Source organism: Limanda limanda, chromosome 10 (assembly GCF_963576545.1).
Source record: "Limanda limanda chromosome 10, fLimLim1.1, whole genome shotgun sequence".
In the NCBI taxonomy this organism is placed as follows: domain Eukaryota; kingdom Metazoa; phylum Chordata; class Actinopteri; order Pleuronectiformes; family Pleuronectidae; genus Limanda; species Limanda limanda.
In genome coordinates this window covers 26159461-26180007 of record NC_083645.1, presented here as the reverse complement: position 1 = coordinate 26180007, position 20547 = coordinate 26159461, and the positions used below count along the sequence as shown (strand labels likewise).

At 42.5% G+C, this 20547-nt stretch overlaps 1 protein-coding gene across 1 annotated transcript; it reads left to right on the top strand.

Moving 5' to 3' along the window:
* The first annotated feature begins 8127 nt into the window (after positions 1–8127).
* Positions 8128–20258, top strand: elp1 (elongator acetyltransferase complex subunit 1). The gene is made up of 36 exons (XM_061079422.1): positions 8128–8192; positions 9614–9830; positions 10578–10730; positions 11274–11355; positions 11598–11678; positions 12506–12591; positions 12671–12861; positions 12995–13118; positions 13205–13298; positions 13681–13911; positions 13991–14161; positions 14301–14379; positions 14469–14621; positions 14717–14823; positions 15053–15156; positions 15238–15291; positions 15396–15501; positions 15601–15716; positions 15850–15923; positions 16085–16163; positions 16286–16365; positions 16455–16592; positions 16754–16839; positions 16975–17123; positions 17445–17568; positions 17775–17872; positions 17959–18160; positions 18272–18333; positions 18442–18504; positions 18629–18689; positions 18889–18996; positions 19092–19191; positions 19289–19416; positions 19495–19646; positions 19935–20022; positions 20125–20258. The coding sequence occupies exons 2-36, from the start codon at positions 9681–9683 to the stop codon at positions 20190–20192; spliced, it is 3942 nt and encodes a 1313-aa protein (XP_060935405.1). The 5' UTR covers positions 8128–8192; positions 9614–9680; the 3' UTR covers positions 20193–20258.
* The last annotated feature ends 289 nt before the right edge of the window (positions 20259–20547 follow it).

Sequence of the window (20547 nt, the reverse complement as noted above, 5' to 3'; positions counted from 1 at the left end):
ATGGCTAAAACATCTTAGTTTATGGCCAAAATAACTGATATTCAATACTCATCTTTAAATGGCCTGAACTTTAATGAGAAAAATATAACTGTAAGGTTCCATTTGTGATCCTGTTCCTATAAATATAAACTAATATGCAAGTTTGCTGGATGCACCTATCTGAAACTAAAGTTGTGCAATACAACAGCCCTGCACTTATGTTTTCATCATAGTGGATTGTACCTGATAAACAGGAGAGGATAGAAATTTGTGTTTATATTTCTGAAACCTTTAAAAAATTATTTTGGGGGAAAAAGAATCTGCACAGATGTCTGAAGTTGGATTTATTGTCCTAGCTTGAATCTATGAGTTTATTCCAACATGGATCTGTTGACGGGGAAGATTCTCGGTCTAACGTGCATGTGAACGGAATGCAGATAACAGTCTAGGTCACAATTAGTCATGTCAAGATGCCCATTATCTTCTGGAGAGTGGAGACACACCAGGGACAGGACAGCAACTCCCAACACACAATATAAAACATCCAGTCTGAAGCATTCCTGCAGAGACCTTCAGACGTCTCAGCTCGGCCATTAATGGGTCAGGTGCAAAATATATATCATAGAAATGTTATATACACTATTTAAGGTCTCAAAAGTCACCTTTTTGAAATGATCTGCAGGATTGTGATGGACTGAATAGTGCTTGATCCAATCCTGCCTCACAGATTTATCTTTCCCCTCCCACATATGGTTTAAGGGTTTAGCAGCATATGGTGACCCAGACTTTGGGGATAACAGAGTTTCCACAACCAAAAATCTGCATCAAATACAAACTTGACCACGTAGTCGCTTATTTAGATCTAAATAGTGCTGGTCCGACACATTTCCTGACTTGTTGCTTGTTATTTCACATTTTAAAGCTTATTTTTTAATTGAAAAAGTATATAACTCAACATGTAAAGCAGTCTTAAAAGGTGTTAGTTAGGAAGACCCAGGTGTCAAATTGCCGTAGACGTAGAAAACCTTTCAAAACCACTTTGTCATCGCTCCAGGTTTTGACATCTGCTGCCAACAAGCCCCATCAAAACCACAGCAAAGCTCCCACCACAGCTATGTGTGTGTGAGAGTGACATTACAACATATCATCGAGAACAACTCTTACACGAGATCCGGTCTTTATTACCTTGTTCAGATTCCCTGATTCAGCTGCAGTGCAGGTCGATTCTCCCCTCCGTCGCTGTGCTCTGTCCCAGGAAACTGCTGCAGAGGAGACGCTGCTGCTGCTGCTGCATGGAAAACACAAACACACAACGGGCTGGTGTAACTTTCTCCAGTGACTCACACATAGAAGGCTGCTGCTGGGCCTCATGTGGCAGCAGCAGTGTTTCAATGTATATTCACCAGTGTGTGTGAGTGTGTGTGCATGTGAGGGAGGGAAAGACAGCGCATGAGTATGTGAGGAAAGGGGGGATGGTAGTGGAAAGGAGGGCTGGTGGTTTTGTAGAGGAAAGAGGAGAGGGTGGGGGGGGTGGGGGGGAAAGGGTGGCCACACACACACATTCACACATGCACGCTGCTGAATAAGCTGATTGACTGCAGCAGCCGGTGGGAAAAGGAAGCAACACTCACCCAGGCAGAGGCCGATTGGCCGACAAGTCTTCCAAGTGGAACGGAGAACCAATCGGTGGACAGCTGGAGGAACCTCACGGAACCCTGGACGGACCAATGAGGACGCAGCCTGGAAGTGATTGAAGTTTTCCTCGCACAGGAAACAAAAGCTCGGCGGGACGTACCATCCTCTTCCAATTGCAGAGGGATTGTCTGGGTTCTCTGGGCGGAGGAAACAAAAGGAGATTTAAAGCTCTTTCCTTTGGACGTTTTCTCAGCCGGAAATAAAAGGTTTACGCAGGTTGTATTTCAAACTGTTAAATTAACAACTGGAGGAACTTTTCACCCACTGAGCAGCAAGCATTCCAACAATAAGTTTACAGGACTGTGTTATTTGGAGGTATACAGCAAAAGCATCCACTTTAAGGCCTGTGCAAATAGATATTTGTTTTATCATGACACAACTGTTACAGTAAAAGAGAATAGAGAATCGCTTGTGGTGCAAAAGTCAAAAGATGCATATGAAAAAGACAACATTGACACTAGCAGCTGTGTTTAAAGATGGAAATTTAAGAGGGAGTCTGTAAAAAGTGTGACAGTGTTTTGTCACACTTCACAAAACCACAAGATCAAGTTGTCATCACAGATCTGGGGATGTGGCTGCAAATCCACAAGATAACTTTCATAATGACGGAGCAGACATAACTTAACTTCCTTCATTTCTATCCTCCTCCTCTGCACTTCAGAGGTTTTATTAGAAGAGGAAGGAATTAGCACAATATGATGTGATAGGAAACAGAATTAAGCTTTAAATTCGGTGGTTTGTAGAGTTGGTTCATATTTACTTGTCCATGTGCAATTAAAAATTCTTTAGCAATTTCCAAATTGTTCTAACATGCATCTTGTTATTTTCCTAAAGCATCAGATAATCACATTTATTTGCAATTTTTTCCTCCAAAAACAATAGTGAAACAAACACATGGTCATCTCACTATGTGCCTGTAAGGAGAATTATAATTAGATGTTGGCAGGAAGCCGGCCTGAGACAATGAGGAGATTCACTGGATGTGTTTGGAATGAGGGAGGAGAGCCGAGCAGAGTCAGGTTAATCAGATCAGCATGTCAGGGAGGAATGTGGCAGGACTGGATTCTTCTACCAGCTGACTTATGATCATTTCATGAAGTCAGCTGATGGAATGAAGGTGAACACAGATGGTGTTTATCCAACTCTCCACGGAGACAACTTTCTGATTGGCTTGAATGGGAAAGTGAAAAACTTCTCAGTCTTTGAACAAACCAAATCTTTTTTTATCAAAGAGAGAATCACTCAGTTTCTATAAGGAATGACTCTGCAAAGCCTCCATCTAAAGGTGTTATATATCTTCTCATTAATAAAAGAGCTACTGACATACAGTTCCCTTAAGAAACCACATTTAAATCTGCCAGATTCATATTTCTCCTTGAATCCACACCACGAAAACATCTCCACCTTGGTAGATTTTCTGATAACAAAAGCTTTCAGCAGAGAAAGAAATCATTACCTGTCTTTATAAAGTTGACTTTCAATAAAGGCAAAAACATTTCCTTGACTGAAAAAACAAGACGGAAATGATTACGAGGAACTCTATCTTTGATGCTTTTACTTTACACATAATATTTTAATCTTTATGTCCTTTGCACTTTCCCATAAATGAGTGCAGGTGTGGAAATCTTGCTCAACACACAGCCCCAGTGTAGAACCATGTTTACTGTTATTACTGGGTTGGCTGACTTCCTGGCTATTGTACAGAACGTGTTCGAATAAAGACACAACTCAAAGCTGGATGTACGTTAAAAACACACAATCATACACCAGAGTTTGATATCAGACATGTAACACAAGCCCAAAGGGTGACTTGTTGACACCTTGGGAAATGGGACGGACTCAGATTACTTCCGGAACACACTTCTCTGGGACAGAACTTTGATCCTGCACTTCACTGGAAGTTGTTTGTTGACTCTGAGATCCTCCTGCTGTGAGGTGTGCGACAAACAGCTGAGACAACATGACAAAGCTGAAAATGAGCCGTGATGTTTGCATCACTTCTCTGAGTCGGAACTGAATCAACCTGACATTCTTGTGTTGCCACAGCTTTACTGACACTGACTGAGGAGTTGCTCCAGGTTGTGACAGCAGAGAGTCGTGATCACAGTCACACCTTTCTTTTGTTGAACCGTAGTGGAGGAATTATTAGTGTCATATTTACTTTGTCTTGATTTAAAGCAACACTACGCATTGTTTTCTACCCAGAAATAGCAGATTCCAGTTGAGTTTAACGGTTCACTGACCTGGAAAAGGGAGAATGGTTCTGTTTCTATTCCCACTCCTCACCCTGAAACTCTCATCTGGCTCAACGTAAAGCTTTTCTCAGTCAAACAAGTTTCAAGTCAGACGCATTCTCAACATCAGGAACATTCCCAAAACGTTCAGGTGAAGGCTGAGCTCGGGGGTGAAGGACATGACGAATAGACTCCACTGCGGAGATCAGAGGCTTTTGTTTTTTTTAGCAAATCATTAAATCATATCAATAAAAAGCTCTGATTCTGACATTTGCCTTTTTACATCCTGCCCCTGGAGAAGATCTGGAGTTCAGTGAATGTCTGAAAGCAGCGATATACGCCATATCTGAGTCAAACCTACTCACTGTACCTACCCATACTTGGGTATATCATCTAGCTATAGCACTATATCGAAGTTTTGCTCATTAAGTGCATTATCACCTCAGGTTTCGTCTCTCAGTGAAGTTCCACTCAGGACTCCAGAGGCTGCAGAAGGACACATCGTGAAATCCTTGGTTTCGTTATCTCCAGTCAACTGAAACAAACAAAGTGAAGGAGTCAAAACAGAATCTTTGACCCTCTCTGTCTCTCTCTTTCTAGAGTGAACCACCGGCTCAGATACAGTTAATCTGCTCTTTATCTAATGTTCTTTAAATCTGGCTCAATGTGAAATATATTACACACAGATAATGAGAAATGAAGATGAATTACTGCACAAAAGAGATTTTGAAGACTGGATATACTTGATTATGGTTGACTCCACATACATATTTAACTATGCCTCCACTGTAATATATTTTATCGGTACATATTAAAGACGTATGTACTGTGTACAGTTTCAGAATTCAGTTAAATGCAGGATATTTGTATGTACAAAACAGACAGAATATCTTACACACAACTGAATACAACACATGTGTCAACTGTGTGCTTATAAATACTATAACTGTGGAAGCATAGTTACAAATGTCAACCTGCCTCAAGTATTTTCAGTTTCCAAAATCTGTTTTGTGCAGTATACAAAGTGTGTAATCTTCATATCTTGTGTATAATAAACTGTCACTCACGCCATGTTATAGGTTTGAGATTAAACATTATATCACTGTAACATGTTCACCTGTCGCACACAGAGTTTAGAGAAATATGAGCACAAATATCTTACACACAGCTGAATACAAAACATGTGTCAAATGTGTACTTATACAAATGTATATGAGAATTTCCATTCTCCTAATTTCATTCTGAGCAGTATTTACATTACATTTACTGTATGTACTGTAAAAAACACTGGAGACACTTGTTTGTGATTGACTCCACAGACATAATAAAACTATATCTCCACAGTAAAAGCATTTATAAGTACACAAAGTTGAGACACACATACTGCATTGTTTTACCTCACAACATTTAAAGTGAGTATTTAAAATCTACTGCTGTTCCACGAAAGGATATTTCCTTTATGTATAAGTACAAGACTCAGTTGTGTGTACATGTACCTGTAACCTCCTCGTGCAACAGGTGAACATGCTACCGTCACGTGTAGTAATAATATTTACACAACGTGACGTGTGTCTTCAAGCATAAACTGAAGCCTGAGGTTCACACCTTGTGTTTCATGTTCGCCATATTGTGAGAGTCTTCTTCTCTAATGGTGATAAACCAGTAAGATGTCTGTACTGGTTCCATCATGAGAACCAGCACCAGTAAGACCTCCTGTCTGTCTGTACTGGTTCCATCATGAGAACCAGCACCAGTAAGACAACCACCTGTCTGTACTGGTTCCATCATGAGAACCAGCACCAGTAAGACGTCCTGTCTGTACTGGTTCCATCATGAGAACCAGCACCAGTAAGACAACCACCTGTCTGTACTGGTTCCATCATGAGAACCAGCACCAGTAAGCAGCTGCCTGTTCTGGTTCCATCATGAGAACCAGCACCAGTAAGACAACCACCTGTCTGTACTGGTTCCATCATGAGAACCAGCACCAGTAAGACGCCCACCTGTCTGTACTGGTTCCATCATGAGAACCAGCACCAGTAAGCAGCTGCCTGTTCTGGTTCCATCATGAGAAACCAGCACCAGTAAGACAACCACCTGTCTGTACTGGTTCCATCATGAGAACCAGCACCAGTAAGATGTCTGTACTGGTTCCATCATGAGAACCAGCACCAGTAAGACCTCCTGTCTGTTCTGGTTCCATCATGAGAACCAGCACCAGTAAGACGTTCTGTCTGTCTGTACTGCTTCCATCATGAGAACCAGCACCAGTAAGACGTCCTCCTGTCTGTACTGGTTCCACCATGAGAACCAGCAGCACCAGTAAGACGCCCACCTGTCTGTTCTGGTTCCATCATGAGAACCAGCACCAGTAAGATGTCCTGTCTGTTCTGGTTCCATCATGAGAACCAGCACCAGTAAGACGTCCTCCTGTGTGTACTGGTTCCATCATGAGAACCAGCACCAGTAAGATGTCCTGTCTGTTCTGGTTCCATCATGAGAACCAGCACCAGTAAGACGTCCTCCTGTCTGTACTGGTTCCATCATGAGAACCAGCACCAGTAAGATGTCCTGTCTGTTCTGGTTCCATCATGAGAACCAGCACCAGTAAGACGTCCTCCTGTCTGTACTGGTTCCATCATGAGAACCAGCAGCACCAGTAAGACGCCCACCTGTCTGTTCTGGTTCCATCATGAGAACCAGCACCAGTGTCTGTCTGTACTGGTTCCATCATGAGAACCAGCACCAGTAAGATGTCTGTACTGGTTCCATCATGAGAACCAGCACCAGTAAGATGTCTGTACTGGTTCCATCATGAGAACCAGCACCAGCACGACACAGACATTTAAATGTCGAGCATCTCTGGTGTCGGCGGACATGAATCTGAATCTGAATTAAAACCAGCTGAGCTTCGTTATCGACCTGATTCAGATGAAAACCTTCATCTCACGAAGCGTCGGACAGGAACACGGATTATCTGAAGCGTGGGTTCGAGTCCCGAAGAGGAGAGAGACCGCTTTACCTCATGTCCGCATGTCCTCGTGTCCCGGTGCCGTCCTCTCGTTCCAGCTCCAGAAGGTAAATACAGAGAATCACCTGAACCCGCTCACCTGCTGCCTGTGAACCATCAGACTAACCACAGAACATCCGGTCACTGCCCTACAAAGTACAGCTCGACGGAAGAGGGGACCGCTTTCAGAGTAAAAGAGAGAGACATATGAGAAAGGAAATAAAAACATTGACTCAGACGTGATACTCCACTTAACTTTCAGGTACTTGTACTTTACTTGAGCATTCCTACTTTACTGTACTTAATTTTTAGGTACCTCTACTTTACTGGAATATTTCCAATTTACTTTAGCTCATTCTTTGGTACTTGTACTTTACTATAGAGTATTCACATTTTACTTTAGTTCATTTTTTAGGCACTTTTACTTAACTACAGTATTCCCATTTTACTTTACTTCATTTCAGGTTCTTAACTAGAATATTCCCATTTTACTTTACTTCATTTTTAGTTACTTTACTTAAGTATTCCCATTTTTATTTATAAGCAACTGCCAGTCCACCACCTGTTGTATTTATACTTTTATACTTCATGTGACATCTATTAGGTTTGCAGAGTAAAAAGCAAGAAATATCTGAGAAGAAAAATAAGAAACATTCACTCAAACATGATACTTTACTTTATTGTCAGGTACTTGTACTTTACTCATGTATTCCCATTTTACTTATAGGCAACTTCAAGTCCCCTAAATGTCATACTTAACCTTTTTGCCCATATGTTTTCCCTACTTTCAGATAAACATTGTACATTTAAGGCTTATTATGGCCCATGTGAGATGGTCCTGTATATGTAGATTGGAGTATGTATATATATATACAGTATTTATACATAGCACATATATAAATATCAACATAGTGTGTCCAACATCCAATCTGTAAGTCAAATATCTGTACATCCCCCACTTCCATTTGTATTAATTGATATGCTCTTGTGATGTTTATGGTAAATACAAAATATTATTAATACCCTAATAGTAATTGTTACTATTCCTTATGATTGTTATTACTTATCTCAATTCTACATTATCTATTGATAACTGAATCCTCAAAACAAAGTCCCTGTGTCTCAGATTGATGTGTTCTCACTCCTCCACGGCGCCAGGGGGCGAGAGAGCCCACACGTCCCATCGCTGTGTCCGAGGTGAAAAGTCGAGAGTGTGACAGCGCCACATGCGTGTTGTTGTGTTGTTGACATTTTAAAGGTTTCATCTCTTCCCGGTGAGTTTCATTGTGGTTTTATCACATTAATACTTTTCATAGGCAACGTGTGCTGCTCGCGTCACTTCGCTAAGACCACGTTGCTTCTGCTGCCTTAAGCTAACGTGCCCAGTTCCATTGTCGGACAGGATGCAAAGTCTTATTTTAAGAGGTTAATCAGTAAATTGAATAAAGTGTTTTTATATTAGAGTCACAGTGTTATTGTGGTTTATTTAACATGTTTGACTTTGGCTGGATCGTTGTGTTGCTGATGCTGTGAAGGAAAAATCCGACCCAGGTTTACTGAGGAGTTTAACAACAACTACCAGATTAACATTCTGATTCAAACCTGTGGATAATCTTCATTTTATAAAGTGTTATCGTCCAGATTTGGATGTAAAGAGTCTGGTTTGTAAGAAGTGTGTGTGTGTGTGTGTGTGTGTGTGTGTGTGATTAGTGATTAATCTAACGAAGCAGTTGTGTTTACAAGAGAGACAACACACACTTAGTTTCCTTGAGGCTTCTTTCAACTGTTCTGTCTGAAACGACTATTGTGTTGAAACGAGAAAAGAAGAGATACATGTTGTGTCTCTTTGTAAAGTTTACAAAGAGACACAACATGTATCTCTTATTTTCTCGTACAATGCAAACTGATGAACTATTAAAATGAGACAGCAAATTAAGGTGATGCAACAAAGAAGTCATGTCCCAGATCAAACCTGTTATCAATTATTAAGAAAACCTCAACACAATTGCACATAGTTGTTATTGCTTGTAGAATATACTTTAATATCATCTGTATTTTGTCGGTGTTGTGTTAAAGCAGATATTGGCCTTCGCTGTTAATTGTTAAAAGTGTGTAGAGATCACAGACACGTCACTGGAGTCATGAGTTAATTTCTGATTCTTTATGTCAGACTGACCCTATGACAGTTGTGTGTCTGTGGTTTAACCTCTGATCACTTAAACTTAAACGTGATACTCTACTTCGTTTTCAGGTACTTGTACTTAACTTGAGCATTCCTATTTTACTCTACTTCATTTTTAGGTACCTGAACTTTTCTAGAGTGTTCCCATTTTACTTTACTTAATTTTGAAGTAGTCATACTTAACTTGAATATTCCCATTTTACTTTCATTTTGAGATACCCTTACTTAACTAGAATATTCCCATTTTACTGTACTTCATTTTTAGCTACCTGTACTTTACTAGAGTATTCCCATTTTACTTTGCTTCATTTCAGGTACTTAACTAGAATATTCCTATTTTACTTTCTTCTTTTTTAGGTACCTGTACTTTACTAGAGTATTTCCATTTTACTTTACATCATTTTGAAGTACTCGTACTTAACTTGAATATTCCCATTTTCCTTTAGTTCATTGTTTAGGTACTTTTACTTTACTAGAGTATTCCCTGACCCCGTTGGGATGTTTCTGTTCCAGGTGTTCTGCAGCGTCCGGGTCCAGACTCGGGTTCGGTGTGTTCTCCGTCCGTCTGTCCGGAGGTGAGATGAGGAACCTGAAGCTGCTGAAGAGTCTGAGCAGCTCGGAGCTGAACGGACCCGGCTCCCCTCAGTTCCTGTGCGTCCGGGCCGACACCGGCTCGCTGCTGGTCGCCTCCCAGTTCTCCGTCACAGAGTACGACCCCCGGAGCGACCTGGTGAGCCTCGGGGGGGTGATGTGTTCAGTGTTGCTGTAGTTTGGAGAAGAAGCATTTCAACTTAAGTCTGATCTACAAGTGGTAGGGACGGGAATCGGCAGTGACCTCCCGATACGATTCTATCACGATAGGTGGCGATACAATATGTATTGCGATTCAATATTACGATTTCCTTTAAATACTGGACCATGGAAAAAAGTTGAATCATATCTTCAAATACAACACAGTCAAATTCACTTAGAGCTTTACAAGTTTTATTTCAAATATTAACATTAACTTAAAGAATGCCGGGCAGAGAAAATAAAAAAAATGTGCCCTAGTATTGTAAAGCCGTGTCAACTGCACACAAATTGACAGATTAAGAAATGCTAAACAATATTAATTTAAACAATAAATAAAAGGTAAATTAAATAGAATGAATAAAAGTTTACCTAAAATATAAACTTTGAAGTAAACAAAAAGTAGGCTATGCTTCATTGTTGTTTGCATGTAGGCGATGCAAAGCTAGTGCTTGGGTATGTTTAGATTCTTGTGCAAAAACAAGAGCTGGTCAACATGCTCTGGGATGAGGTTGCTCCCCCCCCCCATATGTCCCCCCCCTGTAAAAAATCGATTTGGGAGGCAGCATGGCGATTTAAAATCGTCAATCACAAGAATCGCAATTTGTAACTGAATCGATTTTTCCCCCCATCCCTAACAAGTGGAGGTGAAAGTTCTCTTTGACTTTCCTCTGGTCTCCTCCTGCAGGTGGTCAAAGAAGCCTCATTAACGGCGAATGGTTTCCTCCCGGAGGACGGCGGGGGGGTGGTGGTCGGACTGCAGGACCTGGCGGAGCTGGAGTCGGCGTGCGTGGCCACGACCGGAGGCGATGTCGTCCTGTTCAACCTCAACACGTGTCAGGTGCTCAGATCTTCAAAGTGCTGTTTGAGGGTCAAGAAGTCAGAATCAGAATCAGAATCAGAAGTATTTTATTGCCGAGTACGTTCACACATACAAGGAATTTGCTCTGGTTATTGGTGCAAACAATGAACATAGAAACATAAAAACGCAATAAATACAACATACATAGTAGAGCAATAAAAAATAGGAAACCAGTATATATTTACTCACTGTTTACTTCTTATTTACTCACTTTTTACCAATATTTATACAAAGTAACATTTATTTTGACATAAACATTTCTGAATAAAAATATATAAAAGATAAAAGATATAAAAAGTGAAGTAAAAAGTGTAATGCTAAATGCAAAACAGTGAACAGTGTCAGATTGCAATATGCAATGTAATGCAGTATAATATAATATGATATGATATAATGTGTTAATTTAACACATCCTAGAGGTGTGGGGGTGGGGAAGTTAGCTTCAGCTTTGAGGTTGTTGTGTGATAAAGGATGGAAATGTATTGTGTTAATGAAGATTCTGTCTGTGATCATGTTGAACAGATGGAGTGCGTTGGCAGCGTGGACAGCGGTCTGACCTCCATGAGCTGGAGTCCCGATGAAGAGCTCGTCATTCTCACAACCGGTCAGAAGTTTATACAAACAACAAAAACATTTTATTAATAGAATTGTTAACATCACTGCAAACAAAGATGGTCCTGTCTTGCTCCAACATTGAGCTCAAAGTTTTTATCCACTGAATTCTGCTCCGAGAGACAATATGTGACATTAGTGAGAGATCAGTGCTCAGTAAATAAAGTCTTAACTTCAACAAAACATATTAAACTGTGCTACAAATGAAATAACATTAATAATATGTAATTACAGGCCAGGAAACAATCATCATGATGACCAAAGAGTTTGAGCCGATCACTGAGGTTGGAATCCACCAGGACGACTTTGGTGAAGGTACGCTGGCTCCAAGTGGACTCTGCTCCGATCAGTGACTCCAACATTCTTGTAATATGACTGAATGATGTTACTGCACTAAATATACCTGTCTCCTTGCACTGTGTACCCTGTACAACACTACGCTCCATATACACTTACTTCACATCATAAGTGATATGTGTTAATTTAAACCCTATTGATATTATATATCATTTTATACAATAATATTGTCTTTTGCACACTCTGTCTACATATTCTTACACTCATAGTATATTATATTACCTATTGTATAGTCAAATACTTATATTTATACCTCTACTATATATCATATCATATTATATCATACTCTGTATATTCTTTGTATATATAAGTCTATATACACATATTTATACATGTGTACATATTATTATTATTATTATATTTACTATTATTATTATATATACTGTTGCTGATGCCATTATTACTATATACTGCTATTATATTGGTATAATTACTATCATATTTAAATATATATTATGTTATAATATATACTATATATACTGTACTATTTTTATATATTATATACTGTCTAACAATAACATTACCATCATATCATCAGTACTATTACCATCATCTTGCCACTGCACCTTATCTACCTATTTATCTTGTGTTTCTGTTTTTATTCTTTCTACCTCAATATTTTTTATATTTTTTATTTCATTGTATTGTATTTTATTGTATTCAAATATACCGGCTGCTATGACGACTTAATTTCCCTTCGGGGATGAATAAAGTAATCTATCTATCTATCTATCTATCTATCTTATATAAATCTTTTATTCTTCTGTATGTTGTGTGATTTGCAGGAAAGTTCATCACAGTGGGCTGGGGGAAGAAGGAGACGCAGTTCCACGGCTCAGAGGGGAAACAGGCCGCACAGAGGAAGAGCCAGGTCAGGATTCAACCACAGTTTCAGAGTTTGAAAACAAAAATAAAAACAATATTCTGAATGATATAAACTCGCCACACAGGAGGTGCAGCCGGCGGGCGGGTGGGACGACCGCAGGCCGCGGGTCACGTGGCGAGGGGACGGTCAGCTGTTTGCCGTCAGCGCCGTCTGTCCTCAGACCGGAGCCAGGAAGGTGCGGGTGTGGAACAGAGAGGGAGTCCTGCAGTCCACCAGCGAGCCCATCAACGGCCTGGAGCAGGCGCTCTGCTGGAAGTAAGAGTTCAAGCAATTTTCTTTTTAAGAACTGTCCACATTTGTGAAGAAACCTGGTGTCTCTCCTAAATACATAATAATCTACATGAAAATAAAGGCAGCATTCATTTAAAACCTCCTGTTTGTGTTTCAGACCCTCCGGCAGCCTGATAGCGAGCACTCAACGCCATCCCAACAAACACAGCGTGGTGTTCATGGAGAAGAACGGACTCCTGCACGGAGACTTCACGCTGCCCTTCAGCAAGGACCAGGCCAAGGTCGGTTCTAACTCTGACTTTGAATAAAACTCAGGAGGATCCGTGTGGAAAGATCAGATTATTGGACTGATGAGTGTGTGTCGTAGGTGAAGGATCTGCTGTGGAACACTGACTCCACAGTTCTACTGGTCTGGTTGGAGGACATGACGCCTGGAGAGGATGGACAGGTCAACACTTACAGTAAGTTCAGCTCAAATATCACCGTACAATGATTTAATGCTACCACTAGGGGTCACTAAAGTACATAGTTTGAAATCCTAACAGACATTAAACCTCATATTCCTCAATTAAGATTAAATGAACCTGAAAATACATGGTTAATATTTGCTGAAATATTGTCCTTATGGGTTAATGTCAGAATATTGTTTCATGTAAATGTAGCAAATGAGGGATTTAAAATACCAGGAACAATCATTTTAACTTTGTAAAGAAGCTAATTTTAAACATTTCACATTTATAAATGCATGTTTACACCAGTCTTTGAATGAATGAATGAATAATAAATGTTTTTCATGATCAGATTCTTTAATGAGTTTCTAACTTGTTGATGCTCCCCCCTCAGTCCAGCTGTGGACGGTAGGGAACTACCACTGGTACCTGAAGCAGAGTTTGAACTTCGGCCGAGACCCTCACAAGGCGCCGGTCTCGGTCTGTTGGGACCCTGAACGCCCCCTGAGGCTCCATCTGGTGAGACGCGACTGGTCCACCACCACTTACGACTGGGGCTGGACGACGGAGCGGAGTCCCGGGCTGGACGCCACTGACAACGCCAACGTGGCTGTGATCGATGGAGGTGAGGACCAATGAGACGAGGAGCTCAGGCTTGCAGCAGGATTCAGCGTGATGTTGATATTTCGTCTAATGCCCCTCAGATAAAATCCTGATGACCACCTTCAGGCAGGGTATCGTCCCTCCGCCCATGTGCTCATCGGAGCTGCAGCTGAAGTCACCGGCCAACCAGGTGACCTTCCTCTGCCGACCTCAGAGGACCAATCAGCTGGCAGTGTTCACCGCTAATGGAGAAATCTCAGTCTACGGCCAAGGTGGGTTCTGGACCATGTTTCATAAGGATTTCTCACGTGTTAAAGTATCAAACAGTCTGTCTTTATGCTCTGGTTCATATTCACTGTTGTTATCTTTGTGTTCTTTTTATTTAACCTGCTTATTCTCCTGTTAATCCAGATTCAGGAGAACATGCCGACAAAACAGCCGATGGCTTCAGGATTGTGTCTCGTCCCCTCGTCCTCCAGAAAACCTTCAGGTAACTCGACGACCTACAGCACTGTGCATGATACTGTCTCCTCCTGGTCCTCACCTGACCCTGTGTGGCTCCTCCTCTTCCTCCTGCAGCGGACCACTTCTCCAGGACGACCCGCTCGCCCTGCGGCAGCTGCTGTGGCTGGAGGACGAGCTGTTTGTGTGGGTCAGGCCCGGGCTGCTGACCACCACCTCCACTCTGCAGATGCTCCGACCCGCTCATAATCGTGACACGCTCGCTGTCAGGTCGGCAAAAAAACTGAACAAAGCTCCTGAGGCCACTGTCTTTGTCCTGCAAAGCTTGGAAAGAGACTTATACCTCTGTTCTGTTTCTGCCCCAGGTGTGAGATAGAAGTGAACGGTGTGGTGGTCAGCATGGTTCACTGCTCTCTCAGCGGCACTCTGGCCTTGCAGCTGGAGGACGGACAGATCAGGAAAGTTCTCTGGGGTCAGTAACCAACACTTTGTAATGCTAAGAGATGATTCATTGGAAAAATGATCAACCCATTATTTTAATCACTTACAATTTGCTTTCTGGCTCCATCATGTAAAATCCACACAGGATAATTGACTGAAATGAAGATAAAATACATACGTCTGACATTTCTTCTATAATTCTGCTCCCATCTTGATTCTTGTTTCCATAACTGAGGCTAATTTGTAATCTGTCTGTGCAGATTGTGCTGAGCCCCTGGTGGAGGTGTGGCGGGACTCCAGTGGATGCACCACTAACTTCCCTGTTCCCTGCGTTCAGACGGCGCTCTGCAGCATCAGTGGCGAGGTAGAGACACACTGAACTGTGACTACATTATTAATCACAAGTGGAAGAGTTATTTTTTACAATGTTTCTTCATCTACTCAGGAATATCTGCTGGGCCTGACCGACCGATCCCACCTGTACGCTGGAGACACAGAGGTACGATGACGGTGTTAATCGACCTGCGCTCTCAGTTTGTTCATTGAGCGACAGGGAGAAACTAATGTTGTCTATATTTTCATTTGTGTCTGTTTCTTCATCAGCTGGCCTCCAACGTTTCCTCCTTCGCCGTCTGCAACAACTTCCTCCTCATCACCACACACTCCCACACCTGCCGCTGCCTCCACCTGAGCGCTCTCACGGTCAAAGGTAAAGTCAACACGTCCAGATGGTTTTTAATATATTCAGATTCACTCATTCAGTCAACGAGCCGATAGCAGCTGATTGAATTGACCTTTGCTCTGACAGGGCTGCAGTCGGCCTTGACCTCGGACGGAGGTCAGAACGACGAGACGCTGCGCCGGGTGGAGAGAGGATCCAGGATCGTCACTGTGGTGCCTCAAGACACCAGAGTGATTCTACAGGTCAGTTCAGCACAGACTCACACGTTGCTACTTTCACTGTTTCTCCTGTAAAACCTGTGGCAGCACATGGTGAGAGTTTTCATATGAATGAAGATTTTCTGTTAGTTTCTGATTCCTTTCGGTTTGTGTCCAGATGCCTCGTGGGAACCTGGAGACTGTTCATCACAGAGCGCTGGTGTTGGCTCAGCTCAGGAAGTGGCTGGACGGGTGGGTTTGATTTTCCTCCGTCATATAATACACTTGATTTTTAAATAAACTATTTAACTTTATTTAGGAAATGTTCTGTGTCTCATCCAGATTAACAGAACTTTCACAAACTATATGTAGAGTGTTAATCTGAGTCCTACATGTTCTTCTTTGTTTTTCAGTTTGAGGTTCAAAGAAGCTTTTGAATGTATGAAGAAGCTGAGGATCAACCTGAACCTCATTTATGATCACAACCCAAAGGTTTGTTCTGATTTCTAACTTGCAGATCCTTCATGTTCTCATATACAGACACTACACAAAACTTCACATGGTCATTAGCAATGGATAACAAAATATATATAATATTTATTCTCCTCCTGCAGGTTTTCCTGGAGAACATGGACACCTTCATCACACAACTGAACTCCATCAACCTCATTAACCTCTTCCTCACTGAGCTCAAGTAAGTTGCACCTAAAGAATTAAGATTTCACATAAAACATCTTTAATTAAATCTTCTCTAACACATATTCTTTCTTCTTCTGTGCCCAGAGACGAGGATACCACCAGCACCATGTACCCTCGTCCTGAGAGCAGCCCAGGTCAGCCCCAGTGGGCCTCTGGGCAGAAGAAGGTGGATGTGGTTTGTGATGCTTTACGGAACGCCATGGAATCAATGGATCCAAACAAGTCAGTGATATAGAATATCGTCTTAGGATTCATTCATTTAAATTGTCTGACTAGAAAGTGCATCATGATGATGTCTCTTGTTTTCCGGTAGTTTATTCTTTGGTCAGAAATCTTCTAACAGAACTAGTGGGACATTAAATGATTGCGTTGTCTCCGTCCAGGTTCTGTCTGTCCATACTGACGGCTCATGTGAAGAAGACGGTTCCAGAGCTGGAAGTCGCTCTGCAGAAAGTCCACGAGCTTCGAGGTGAGTACACACACAGTTTACAGCAGCTGCACACACACACACACAAATACAGGCACAGTAGAGGATACATGGAGAGGATGTTTAATTTTATTCTTAGTTATTACATCATTATTTGCTCCGTGTGTATTTGTCCAGAAAATCCTTCTGCAGCTCCGGGCGCCGTCAGTGCTGAAGAAGCGTTGAAGTACCTCCTCTTCCTCGTCAACGTCAACGACCTTTACGAACACTCCCTGGGAACGTATGACTTCGACCTCGTGCTCATGGTGGCTGAGAAATCCCAGAAGGTACGACTCAGGACAGGAGGAGGAGACATGTTCTATAAGTTGTCTACGGCGCATATAAAAACTGAAATCCTATGTACCACGATATAAGACATGATCACTTATGGAATTAATGGGAGTAAACGTTTTTTGTTACATATCAGTATAGAGGCTGAAAATCATAAACTTTCTTTAATTCCAGGTCGCCATACATCTAAAAACACCAGCGTGATCCTTACATTGTTTTCACATTCTAATTTCAGACTAAGCTGTAACTTCTGTATGAATCAAACATCTCATCTTCTGTCAATATTCATTAATCACTGTCTGCCCCCCCCCCTGCAGGACCCCAAAGAGTACCTTCCCTTCTTAAACATGCTGAAGCGCCTGGAGCCGAACTACCAGCGCTACACCATCGACAAACACCTGAAGCGCTACAGCAAGGCTCTGCTTCACCTCAGCAAGTGTGGTCAGTCTCCTTGTATCTGTCATGTCAGCTCCTCTCACTGCTTCTCTTTATCTGAAACCCACTCGTGGTTTTCTTTGTAGTGGCGAGTAATTTATTCCGCTACCTGTTTGAAAAGCTTCCAGTATCAAAGCTGTGTGCCGGTGTTTTGCAGTTTTATTTTTCCAAAGCGCCGAGCAGAGCGTGACCTCTCTGTGTTCTGTGCTCAGGACAGGAACATTTCCTTGAAGCTCTGCAGCTGGTGAAGGAGCAGAAACTCTACAGCGAAGCTCTGAGACTGTTCCCAGCTCACAGCGTCCAGTACAAGGTGACACGTTTCTAACCAGCACACCACACACAGCTCATCATTATAAAAATACACCTCCTTAAAACCTTGACCTTTGACCCCCCCAGGCGCTGAGCTGCTCCTATGCCGAGCACCTGGTGGAGCAGCAGCAGGCGGAGCAGGCCGGCCTGTTGCTATGGCGATGTGGCGAGTCCGTCAGCGCCCTGCAGGCGTTCGCCAGCAGCTCCAGTTGGAGGAATGCGATCTGCGTGGCGCAGCAGATCCCGCTGCCGCCCGACCAGCTCGCGCTGCTGGCCAGGGACCTGGCAGGTAACCATGGCAACAGACGGGTGGCTGGTGAGACGTGGTGCGGTTCCATCTGGGCGTCCTCGTCCTCGTCCTCGTCCTCGTCCTGACTGCTTCTGCTTCTTTCTGTTGTAGAGAAGCTGACTGAACAGCGGCGGTTCTCAGAAGCGGCTCTGCTGTTGGACCAATACGCCAAAGTAAGATCCTCAGCTGATGGAACCAGTAACTTGAGCCAAATCAAAAGACAGTCATGTCTCTGTCTGCAGCTGCTAGTCGAGGTCTGAGAGTCTGTGTCTTTGTTTCAGGACTGTGAGGAAGCCATCTTGGCTCTGATCACAGGTGCAGTCTGGGAAGAGGCGCTTCGATTGGTCAGTGAGCAACATTACCTTTTTATTAAAACGTAGCCATTTCTCAAACGACTTCAACTGTGAAAAGTCTTAGTCCCTCTATGTTCTCTGCATGTGTGATGGTTTATTTCCTTGTCTGCTTCAGATTTACATGCACAACCGGCAGGACATCACAGAAACGAACCTGAGACCTGCTCTGCTAGAGGGTAAGAACAGTTCAGACTGGAAACTGGAGGAGAAAAGACACATTGGTTTGAAGCATTTTGATGAAAGAACTTATGAGGAGGCTAAACAAAAACGACGGGTTTTTGAGTTGAAATGAGAAGGCCACACAAAGAACTATGGTCTTGTGATGTTTTGTTGTGTGTGTTGATGTTGTGATGTTGTCTTGTTGTCTTGTATCAGCTGTCGGCACTCAGACCGCCTTCCTGGAGGCTCAGATAACGATGTTCACGCGACACAGGAGCCGACTGGCTGTGGTTCGAGAGCAGAAGGCCAGACTGGACATGCTGGGTGAGAATAAGTCACAAGTCATGAAAGACTAGAGTGGTTCAATCACAATGTTTTGGAGTTTTACTAAATGAAGGTCTCTCTGTCTTCTCCATCAGATGAGGAAGGTCCAGACTGTCCTGATGCTGAGCTTTACTCTGAAGCCAGCAGCGTGATGACCGGCTCCAAATACTCCCAGAGCAACTCCCGCATCTCCTCGTAAGACAAAACCTCTCGTGATTCTTCGTCTTCATCTCTATCACTTAGTCCTTGTGATGAATGATACAAGTTTTTAATGTCAATTCTCCGTCTGCAGGAGATCGTCAAAGAACCGACGGAAAGCCGAGCGGAAGAAACTCAGTCTGAAGGAAGGAAGCCCCCTGGAGGACAGAGCGCTGATGTACGCCCTGGGTGAGATCATCACCACCGTGGACAAGATGAGAGGTGAGAAGACGGGAGAGAAACACTCAGACGCTTCTATATCATCTTTATATTGCTCTAATGAATCCTGTTGCTTTGCAGAGGAGGTGCACAACCTGCTGAAGGGTCTGGTGCTGTTCCAGTACGACAAGCAGGCGGAGAAGCTGCAGCTGAGCTACGACGAGGCTCTGCACTCCATGGAGGCCGCGCTGCCGGAGGTGTGGCCTGAAGGCCTCCAGAGCAACCAGGCTCCGGTAACTACCACAAACACAATCCACCATTATATCAGTCCAATGCCCTTTTCACACTGGAGTTATGAAATATTCTATTTGTCTTCTGGTCTTTATTGTTTTCAGCGGTTTAAGACGTGTAGATAGATTTTGTGAAAAGACTCTCCATGAGGAATTCAGCTTTTTTTCCTGTGCAGTTTCTCTATAAACTTAAATCAGCCTTCAGTTTACAAAGGAATTAATAACATCCCAGAAAGTTAGTTCCTAAAGAGTTAAGATCTCATTCTGTACGTCTAACTGTCATCTCTTCAGCTCACTGGACCAAACTCCACTGCAAACAGCATCATGGCCTCGTTCCAGCAGCAGCAGCAGCAGCAGAGACCTGCAGCTCCACCACCAGGTCGGCAGCTTCTGTTGTGACACGCTTTTCTCTTTTCATAAATCTGATCTGTATCGGTATCATGTGATTTTTCCAGGATTTTAAAACGCTGTTTCTTTACAGATGCTGAGGTGATGCCTCCACCGAGGATGAGAAACGGAATCAAGTGGAAGCTCATGATCCTCAATTAGTTATATTTCTGATGTTTTAAGTGTTACATGTTAAATATGTTATAAATAAAGATTCAGGTCATGTGTCCTCTCACCAAATGTGTTCGTCTGTTATTTAAACTTGTGACATTGACTTGTTTCATTCAAATTATGTCTTCTACCATTTTTATCAACATGATGTTAAACAAAGAGAAACTTTAAACTGTTTCACCTGAAAATCTCACCTAAAAACCTGCTTATGAACATTAATTTAAAATGGCGATGAAAGTCTTACTAGAATTTGTGGACATGATGCTTTTATTTTGCAAGAATTGTGCAATTACATCCCGTTTTCCATCGATTTGACCCCCCCACCCCCCACAGAAACTTTCACCCC